The 11,054-nt window shown below is 35.4% G+C and overlaps 1 protein-coding gene and 1 pseudogene across 1 annotated transcript; both read right to left on the reverse strand.

Annotated features, from left to right (window-relative positions):
- Positions 1–4,175: 4,175 nt before the first annotated feature.
- On the reverse strand, positions 4,176–4,289 carry LOC132031517 (U6 spliceosomal RNA; annotated as a pseudogene).
- A 3,367-nt stretch (positions 4,290–7,656) lies between these two features.
- On the reverse strand, positions 7,657–8,928 carry LOC132029674 (LOB domain-containing protein 15). The gene is made up of 3 exons (XM_059418988.1): positions 8,771–8,928; positions 8,317–8,575; positions 7,657–8,142 (listed from the first exon to the last, which is right to left on the reverse strand). Exons 1-3 carry the CDS (start codon positions 8,782–8,784, stop codon positions 7,753–7,755), a joined length of 663 nt encoding a protein of 220 aa, XP_059274971.1. The 5' UTR covers positions 8,785–8,928; the 3' UTR covers positions 7,657–7,752.
- Positions 8,929–11,054: the final 2,126 nt, after the last annotated feature.

Below are 11,054 nucleotides of genomic sequence, written 5' to 3' on the forward strand. Positions count from 1 at the left end.
AGCTTATGAATTGGACTTACCTCTAGAGCTTAACTCGGTCCACACAGTTTTTCATATATCGATGCTTCGTAAATGTGTTGGGGATCCTACCAAAATAATATCGCAAGTGATATCCAAATTACCGAAAGATTGGCCTATGAAGAAATGCCTGTTGCCATACTAGACAAGCAAGTGCGGAAACTCAGAAACAAGGAAGTGGCCTCAGTCAAGATTTTGTGGAGGAATAATAACAGAGAAGAAATGACTTGGGAAGCCGAGGAAGCTATGAAGTCCAAATATCCGCATTTATTTCCACCCCCCGAGGAGGCTCAAGATGAAACGCCAGTGCTCCCAGGTATGAAATGTTCTCTTTATCGCTTTTAGGTCGTGTGTGGCCATGTTTCTTGTTGTAGATGTTATAGCCCTATGTGGCAATGTTATTTTGGGTTGCTGTGATAGGATGGTAGTGCCAAATTACAGGGAAAACTCTGGCAAAATTTCTGTAAAATTCCCGAGAATTTAACATTCGAGGACGAATGTTCTTAAGGGAGGGAGAGTGTTACACCTCGGCAATTTCATGTCGTTGCATCGTGAATAGACTAACGTCAGCTTAAGGCAAACATGAAGCCTTCACGACTATAAGAGGGTGTTTGGAAACCTTAAGGCATATACGACAAGATTTTTAAGTTATGTGACTTGGTAGAACTAGGTTCACCAAGGGAAGCGAAGTATAAGCTATGTTTCGGAAGGATTTCATGGTTATCGAACTAATGAATATTTAGTAAGGTCTTAAGGATGAGTTATAATGTTCATTAGATCATCAAGGTAGTGTTAAGTAAGTACCAAGAAGGTTCCATAAGGATTCAAGATCAAACGAAGCGACAAGAATAAATTCGGAAAAAGTGTGGATTATACGGTCATATATACGGACCGTGTATTTTATACGGCCCGTATACCTGACCGTAGAACCCTTCCAGTGAAGGGTGAGTTTTTGGAATAAATATACGGACCGTATGAATTATACGGTCCGTATAGTAGACCGTAGGTTTCGGGTCGGGTCCGAACTCTATTTTTATATATACACGGTTTCCTTTTATTTTTCTCATTTCACTTCTCAAATACTCTCTAAACCTCTAGAAACTTTCTCCATATCACACTAACACACATCCAAGAGGGAAATCAAAGATCAAACATCCAAAGTTGGAATTCAAAATTGTGGATGCTTCTTAGGGTTGATAGAAATTAAGAAACTCTTTGGTTTTGGAGTTGAGTTCTTCTCAAGTGGAGTACTTTTATACAAAGATCATCTCTGCACAATAAAAAGTGAGTTTTACAATTGCTTTATGTTATTGATGGTGTTGAGTAGTTGGAGAACTTGAATTAGAAATAAATATGGAATATGAACTCAAATATGCAAATAATGGTATGTTGAGTCGAAAGATAGCTTGAGTCATGATTCATGGTGTAATATGAGTATAATCTTGTTATGAATGGCGCTAATAATGTTGAGGAGGTATTAGATGAATGATAAACATGATGTTGTATTATAGTTATGATTATGAAGGATCCTGGAGGTAAATTGGGTAGTTGACTAATGTTTAACTCGAGGGAATTTATCTGTTATGATATTATGGGTGTCGTTATGATGTTTGGGAGCTGTTTTATTATATGAGGAAAAGTTGTTGAAACAAAGGAAATGCTGCCCAATTTTCGTTAGCCTTAGTCGCTTTAATTTAAGCTTAAGTATACTTCCAACAATCTAATCTTCATACGAACCCTTTTGTATGTAGAATTGTGAATTCGGAAGGAGTGCACAAAGTCACTATCGTTAGGGAGATATAAAGGTATGTAAGGCTAGTCCCCTTCTTTCAAAGGCATGACTCTTGTTTTACAATTCCTTTCTATACTCCCATGACCTTCTTATATCCCTAAGAATGGAAGTTAAAGATCTTCGAGAGTTTCTTATGAGACATGTTCCATGACAGTGACGATGATAATGATGTGTTCATGAAGTCGATATTTCTATGTTTATGATTCCATTGATGCTATTCTTCATTGTGGTCTCACCTCATGATGTTAGTTCCTTCAAGGTGAGACATAGCGATGACGATGAGGCCATAATGTAATCGGAGGTTCACGACCTTACGTCACTCCGATAGAGTCATAGAGTTCTTTGGGCTCTCATGCATACTACTTATATTATATATGTATATGATATGTATATGTATATAAGGGACATGGGGAAAGGTGAGGCGCTATAGACGCATAGCCACCTAACCAGTTGGTATATTATGATATCGTCCCGGATGCGGGATGCCCGGACTCGGGATATATGGGTAAATCGTTCGTTCCGCGGAAATGTATTGATATATGATGATACATGGATCGGGCTGCACGTTCCGCAGCAATAAATGCTATGATATGAAGTTGTTATTATATAAGCTTGCATGGCCTTAAGAGGCAAGCAGTCACAGGTTATCTCTATATCTTTTTCTCTCTTGCTTTCTTATTATATTATGATGCATGCCTTACATACTCAGTACATTGTTCGTACTGACGTCCTTTTCTTTTATGGATGTTGTGTTCATGCCCACAAATAGATAGGGAGACTACCCAGCTTCCTAGGAGCCAGATCAGCTTGCACAGGAGCACTTCCCTATTCCGAAGGTGCAGTTCTAATATATTCTTTTGTGTATATACTTGGATATGGCGGGGTCTTGTCCCGTCTTCATGATTTCAGTAGTTCAATTAGAGGCTCGTAGATGCTCATGTGTGGGTAATAAATGTCATGTGACCCTCAATGTATATTTTATATATCATTCTTTTGTTGTCGTGAGGGCTTATATACATACGTACAAGTTCTACGAAGTAGTTTATAATCAACTCATAGTAAGCATGGTTTTGGAGATTATATATGTACAGCTTGGCATGATAACAGTATGATGGGTGGTGCTCGGTAGTCAGCTTCGGGTACCCGTCATGGCCCGCTAGGCGGGTCGTGACAACATAACTATAAGGATAGAGAGTGAATAGGAAAGTTATATGACTAGGAAGTGGTAAAGGGTGTATAGGACAATAGAAGATAGACAATACTTGTAGATAGCATAGTAAGGGTGGTCGATTGGTTTTCTTTGATGTTATAAGTTGATTTCATACTTGTAATACGCGTTTATTGTTTGGTTTAAAATAAAATCCATTAGTTCCGACAAAAAAAAGGTCTAGATTTAGACATAGTGGTCTTACAAGTGATAATAATTGGAGTACCAATTGGTTTCAAAATCCTACATCGAGTATCCCATTTGAAATAGTGGCAAAGGTGATCAGAAAGATTAAAAGGATTCCTTTCGTAACTCCCAATACATTATGTATGAATATACTAGAATAGTATAATGAAAATGAAAGATTATGTCAATTGAAGCAATCTTAATTGATCATCGATACTGTTCAAATGAGTAGTAATAGATGTGGATGACAGGATTTGAACCTGTGATATTTGTACCCAAACAAACACGCTACTAAGCTGCTCCAATTGGGGCTAGCATAGTTTCCGTATTTGGTTTGAAATCGATTGTCCATTTCGATAACTTCATTTGCATGTTACCTATACACAAGAAATTTATACTGTAGACATTCATGTGATCCTTCTCTACATAAGTCGAAATAAATGAAAACATGATGCATGTTATATGCCCCAAGTCTAACAACTCTTTTGAGTGGACTGAACTTTGTTCTGGTTACCTCGATAGCAAGTACGATTCTATGTAATTTTTCAATCATGGGTTAACCTGCATGTCCGTGCAAGTAAGTCCTACACTTAGGGAATCTGACTACGGGCTTATCATTCATCAGTTCGTATGGTCTATATATCCATTAGACTCACTTTTTCCCTTGTATCGGTAATGTTAGAGTTTTCAATTACCGCTGCAAATATTAGAGAGCTTCACCCATAGGAGCATTGTTTTGGATGTTGTTATTTGGAGTGATACCTGGGGCTTGAAAACTTTGTTGAGTCAGAGAGGAAAATGCCCGAGCTAACGAATTTGGTGTTGCCGGTGGCCAGGGATGGCTAGCAAAGAGATCAACCGCAATCATGTAAGTCAAATGTTACTGTTGGAGAAGCGAAATGATAGAAACTAGGGGAAAAGTTAGGGAGAACTAGGAGCTTCTCTCACTAGACTTTGACTGTACATCAAGCAACTAATTTAAATCATTCCTCGATTTGTGCATGTCATCCTTGAGTGGGGGCCATGCTAATATTTTATGCGTCGTTCCAATTTTATCTAATCTTAGATGATAATGTAGAAAATAAAAAATAAAAAATAAAAAAAAAGTCATCTTAATAGCCATTCTCAGTTGTGGAGTTGTATTATAATTCCTCTGACCCTTCTCCCAATTGTCATATATGCCGTGTATATTGTTGATGTGAATTCGAGGAAGAAAAAGCAAATATGCAGCAAAGTTCAAATTCAAGTTTCCTAGGCTTAGGCCTCATTTGTTTGCACTTATTAGAGGTTTGAATCTGAATGGTTCAGACCTTAAGCCATTAAGTGCATTTATTTGCATTAAGATCTAAGCACTTATTGGATCTGAATAAGTCTTAATCATTAAGATCTTGATCAAGTCTTAATATCATTAAGAGGTATCTTTGTATGGAACTTTTTTATCACCAGTTCTAACCCCAACACCCCAACCCTCCACCTTAACCCCACCCCCATCCACTCTCCACTCCAACCCCACCCATCCACCTCAACCCCACCCCACCACCCACCCAACCTCCACTCCAACCCCCTACTCCCCACCACCCCCACCCCACTACCAACCCTAATCCCACCCCACACCACCCACCCCCACTCCCCACCATCAACCCTACACCACACCACCCACCCTTACTCCCCACTACCCCCACCTCCCACCACCAACCCCACCCCCACTACCTCCCACCCCTCACCCCAACCACCCACCAGCCACTCACCACCCACCACGACTACAAAACATCTCCACCATTACTAGTGAACATAAATGTTTCATTTTTTTTATCAAATAATATTTTTTTAATTAAATTTGTATTTATTTTCAAGTATTTAGTTACTTTTTAATTTGAATTGTATATTTATTGTGTTTAAATAAATACATTATGCACATTCAGATATTGAAAAACAAACGATTAATCATTCAGTGTTCAGACCCAGAGACAACATCTTAATGATTCAGATGTGTATTCAGATTCAGATGTCTTAATCTTGATGAAAACAAATGAGGCCTTATACTATGTAGTCTCATGACCTCTAACTCAAATGTAACGTAAATATTAATTCGATTCCAGAATTTGTATTCTATGCTTGTTCTTATACTGACAGACTATCACAATTTAAAGTAAACGAGAAAATGTGTGTGCAGAATAGAAAATCCTTTTGCTAGGAAAAAAGCCAAAAAAAATTATCAGTAATTCAGAAATACACGATCTTCATGAAATCTTCTTATTCTACATTCTGATTGATCTTAGTTGATTACGATAGTGAAACGGTAGCAACTAATTATCAAGAGAACTAATGATGAACCGACTTCATTGTCAAAATGAAAACATATAGTTTTCTTAATATGGTTTTCTTGACTATTCACTCGAAAAGGATATAAAAAGTGTAATGAATAGCTTTTATTAGGGTTTCAGACTTAATGTATATATCATTACTTTAACTCTGAATTTACATAAGAGAGCATGCTTGACTAGATTTATTCAAAAGCTTGAGTAGATATTAAGCTGGATCATACAGTTTGGCCATAAATTGGAGCTTAACACGTGGGGAGGGGATTAACTTGGCGTAGTTGACCATTTGTTTTGGTTCTTTTAAAATTTAGGCATGGAATGTTTCAAAGCAGTTTCCATCTATACAACTTGCCTCATAAGAGTTACCAAAGATGAGACTTTGGGAGAAGTAAAGCTATAAAATAAGAATTAATATGAAGGAATTTTCAATGAGGAAATGAATGGGAGGTTGTGTAAAGACAAGTAAGATGCCAACATCTGAAGCAACCATGACCTTAGACCAAATTCCATCAATTCTCTGCATTGGTTTTAGACACTCCTGAAAGAGACATCGAATTTCGTCTTTGTATAACATGTGTAGTAAGGAGAGTTTATGAAGAAGCCTCCCCCACCACAATCTTTTCCTCTTTCTTTTCTGTTTTTTTTTTTTTTCCTTCTTTATTTGGGAATTAAGGGGTCGTTTGGTAGCTGGTTTGGAGGTGAGTTATGCAGGTATTATATTTTGGATAAGTAATATCACATTTGATAGCTGGTTAGGAGGTAAGTTATTTATGTATAAAATTAATACGGTATTTGATTTTCAATTTAAAAACCCGCTTATACATGTATAAGTTATGAGAGAATCTATTTATTATTTTATGCAGGATAGAAGGTGGAATAACTAATACCTGAACAACTAAACCTTGCATCACTAATCTCTGCATATGATAATACATAGATCCCTCATAACTAATCAATATAGTACTAATACCTGCATAAAGCTAACCAGCTACCAAACGAGAGAGTAGAACAGAAGAGAATAGGGAATGAAGTTCCCTATAAGTTTGTTTACATTATTATTAAAGGATTCCTTTGCCTTCCTCTTAATGCATATTGAGCTCCACACGCCAAGGAACCCCTAAATTATACGAAGGACAAACTTAGCTGGCAGGACGACTGACCAGCTAACAATTCAGCTACATTTTCGTATTTACTTTAATTTTTCACGTACACAATTAACTCGCCTTACATTCATTGTTATTATCGCTAATTATTCTTTGTCAAATCTTGGACAAATTATATTAAACAATTTACTTTCGATGAGAAAGTACTTTTAAAATGTTAAAACAAGCTGAAAGGTTCATATATGAACCTGTACAGGTTGGCGATTTTTTTTTTTTTTCCTAATTATATTTAACATTCCAAACATAGTCAACCAAGAAAATGCATTCAATAATAAGACCAAGTATTTTTAGACATATTTGGCTGAAATTCTCTGGTTTATCTATGCTATTATATTTTCTGATCTTCTCCATTTCTGTTACTCTACTGTACTAATTTTTGCTCCTCTAATCAATTCATATTGATGTAGAATTTCAACGATTTTAATTGTAAGTTTATACGACTATCATGGGGTTAACTCCAATACGAGAAAATAGTTATATGTATGTTAGAGGAAGACCAAGCATACAGTTTAGTGGTATTAGTGGGAGTCTTCACAATAGGTATAAGCTCGATTATCAGGGCGCATTTCTCCTAATGTAATAGGAATTTTATGAAAAAATGCTACTAGAAGAAAAAGAGAAGAAAAATGTTGAAGGTACATAAAAAGAACCTACTAGCGTATGACTTCATTTTATGCGCTAAGTAAATTTACAGCCTTGGACGCATGCTTGGAAAACTCTCATTCTTGAATAAATTGCATGTTTTGGCTGTAAGACAACAGAATTAACATAACCATGAAGAAGCAAATTAAAGAGACAAACACAAAAAGGCATAATATTAACAGTGAAAAAAAAAAAACATACTAATATACATATGTTAATCAACAAGCATATATAGTAAGAGATAGTATAAGATATAAGATGAATTTAATCTTTCACTTCGTTTTTAGTAGTATTAAAAAGGAATATAGATTGTAACAGAAAAAGGTATCTTATTGTAACATTAAACAATTCATTGCTTATTGTAGTCAATTTGATTCTTGATATGCAATATGAATAATAAACAAATTGGAATAATAACCAAATTTAGCCAAAATAGGACATATTATTCTCACGGGATATGGTGCTAAATTCAGTAGTTGTTGTAGACGGTTGGGTGTACATGGTGGCATCAGCAGAAGATATCGTTGAGGGCAGTGATAACGGTGGCGGCGGTGCAGCGACGACGGAAACAATTCCAGAAGAAAACAATGATGAAACATGAGAAGATGGAATGAGAGTACTTGTTGTGGTGTCACTAAACTTGTACTTTATTATCTCCGCCCTAATAATATTTAGCTCCGCTTGTAAAGCTTGAACTTGTTGTTGTAGAGCAGAAATGGCTCCCATGCATCCATACACCGGATCTCTTAACCTTACATTTGCTTCATAAACTAAACTATTAGCTGTATCTGCTCTTTGGCTCTCAGGTACCTCCTGCATTAATTAGTTGACCAATATTAAAGATATAATTAAGTAAATAAAAGTGTAATATCTTTCTAGAAGCTTAAAACTGTTTTATAAGGTAGTATTAGAGTACGCAAAGGTCCTTATAGTTCAAATAGTTTCACGTATTTGGCTCATGAAAAAGAATCAGAGTTTTGAACTTACCATTAACATCTTGGAAACGTTACTAGCACCAAAAACCTTGTGAACAGAAGCAAACTTTTGGGGTTCATGAGGGGAAAAATAAGGAGAAAATGGACATTCTTGAGCACAACGACGTCTCAAAAGCTTACAGGCAGCACAAGGTGTTACAGTATTTAAGGTTGTACTGCTTCCAGGAGGCACCAACAGATATCTCCTTCCCATCTGCGAGTAGTCATCTGCTTCCCTCTTTATTTTTTTCCCTATCTCCTCATATCTCTCCCTGCCACCATTATAAACAAATTAATTATTTGGTTAACAATAGTTGTGATTCACAAATATGATTCTTTAGTAAAGTTTGTAAAACATTGATAACAAAGGAAAAGCGATTCTTCTGGAAGAAATGTTTTTGTTTTTTTTTTTTTTTTTTGGTGTTACAAAATCATAAGGTATCTGCAGTAGATGGTTGAATATATACCTTTCTCTTGACATTCAGGCATACTATCTGTATACGAAGCTAAAGCTAAAGTAGATTTAAGCAGAGAGAAAAAGGGCAAGAGGAGAGAAAGGGAGTGTTTGGATTGGAGGAAGAAGGAAGAAATATGAGTCTGAGATTTGGGGGATAGAGAGGGAGGGTACAAAAGAGTGCTTAAAAGGCAAGAAATACAAGAAAAAGTTGGTACAGAGTACTATACTTTTTAATATACAAAACTGACCAATGAGAGCCGAGTAATATAATAATAGTTGATATATGAACTAATGAAGTGGCTTAGAATTCCTTTTGGTTCATAAGTAGTTGTGGCCCTCTCTAGCTGATGTACGAGGATTCACTTCATATATAGGAATTACTCAATAATGACAATCAACTCCATGAATAAGAAATGAAAGAAATAAGTGAAATGCCCGACTAAGAGTACTAAGGTGTATGGTGTGAAAAAATTTCTATTGAATATGTAAGAATTGAAATTTGATCAAAACATATTTCGTTATTAAGGACACGAAGAAATTTCATTTTTTTACATAGCTCTTCCTTAATCTTTGAATATCTAAATATTAGGTCAAAAGGAAATTAATTTATTCCCACTCAATTCTGGAAATTGACCCTTTTGTTTTGTCAATTTGTTCCTTGATAACCTTAGAAAGCCAAAGAATTGAGAGAGAGGGTAGTAAATGACCTTGTGTTAAGTGAAAAATTGTGATGGAGATATAGATTAAATAGTTATGCTTAAGTTATGAGCCTCATGTGAAAAACAAACATGCACTAATTGCTTTAGTGCATGATCAGTGGGAGCAGATAATCTTTCTACATATTACTAGAATTCCCACATATTAAATACATATAGTATTTAGCGAGTTGATTAGTAATATTACTCATAAGGGTCTAGGAATGACTCTTATTTTGTTTAATTTTATTTTCTTAATGACGACAGCGGTTTTGGATAATTGATATATCTATAGAAGTAAGCTCAAGTATACATATTATCATTGAGCTTAATTGGGAATATATGTGTCTTGTAGAAGTTCAAGGGAAGTTAGTTTCTTGTCAATATCAAGATATCACTTCATTAAAATGACCATATTCGGGAGCAGATGCAACTTGTTAATTAAATAAATTGTTATTTCCTTTAAGAAATAGCATGTCACCATCAGCATTTGGATTATTGATGATTGTGATCACGAAAATGAGCAATTTCGTTTTATCAGATGGCAATAAATCTCCAGTTTAAGTTATTGGTAACGTTATTTATGACTTTATTGTTACTTTTACACGAGGCGCTTTGATACTCCATATTGGATCCAATTTCTTGTTTGTTATTTCAACTTTACTCGTTTTTCATTAAGCTAACAGTAAACTGCAAATACTCCGATAGAAAAAGATTTTCCTACTTGCATCTCAAGTACCAACAGTGGTCCAGTATATAAGATTCTAGTAACATTTTCTGTACAATATTGTGCCTTGTGTTTTCTGACGAAAGTATTGCTTGCTTGTCATCGAGTAGCTATTAGCTTGCATGTTTATACTTATCTGTGTCAAATTTGAGTCCTTTGATTATTGGTTTGTGAGGACTGAGGAGTCAGGCCTTCTTGTGCCTAGACAAAGACATACGTGTGACATCCATTATAGCATAACGACTTTAATTAATTAAGGGACAGGTCAGGATTCAACAAGATTAATATCCCTTTTAGAGTCTAACTAATATCCCCCGACCACCAATGGTGTAAACTTTTTTACACTATTAGGTAATATTAAAGCTAATTACAGATATTCTCAAGTATTTTGTACTTTTTCAATATTTAAGTTATCAATAAGGTAAATAGCAGTAGAAGTTAACTTAGACTCAACAATTCACATTTATTATTCTACCCAAATTATGACCTTGTTTACCTCAAAAAAGTTTGCACATATTCCCACTTCAGATATATGGTGTCTAAAGTTAGGCTTGACAATATCAACTTTAGCAAAATACTTGAAGCTACATAGGAGGACGGTTCATGCATTTCTACCGAAGTTCAGGCATAATATGGTTGACTTCAATCATTTTTATTGTATTTCAGACATATGTTACTGAAGTTCAATCATTTTTTCCTAATCTAGGTCATTTTTGTTTAAACTTCAGCCATATATATGTGCATGAATTTTGGACGGAACTAAGTGAAATCGAGATAAAAATAAGCCCAGGCTTTAGACAAAAAATAGTTAGCTTGTCATATGTCAGCTTGATACACATAAAACTTCAAACATTGTGTCTGAATTTAAACTT

Source organism: Lycium ferocissimum, chromosome 1 (assembly GCF_029784015.1).
Source record: "Lycium ferocissimum isolate CSIRO_LF1 chromosome 1, AGI_CSIRO_Lferr_CH_V1, whole genome shotgun sequence".
Classification (NCBI taxonomy): Eukaryota; Viridiplantae; Streptophyta; class Magnoliopsida; order Solanales; family Solanaceae; genus Lycium; species Lycium ferocissimum.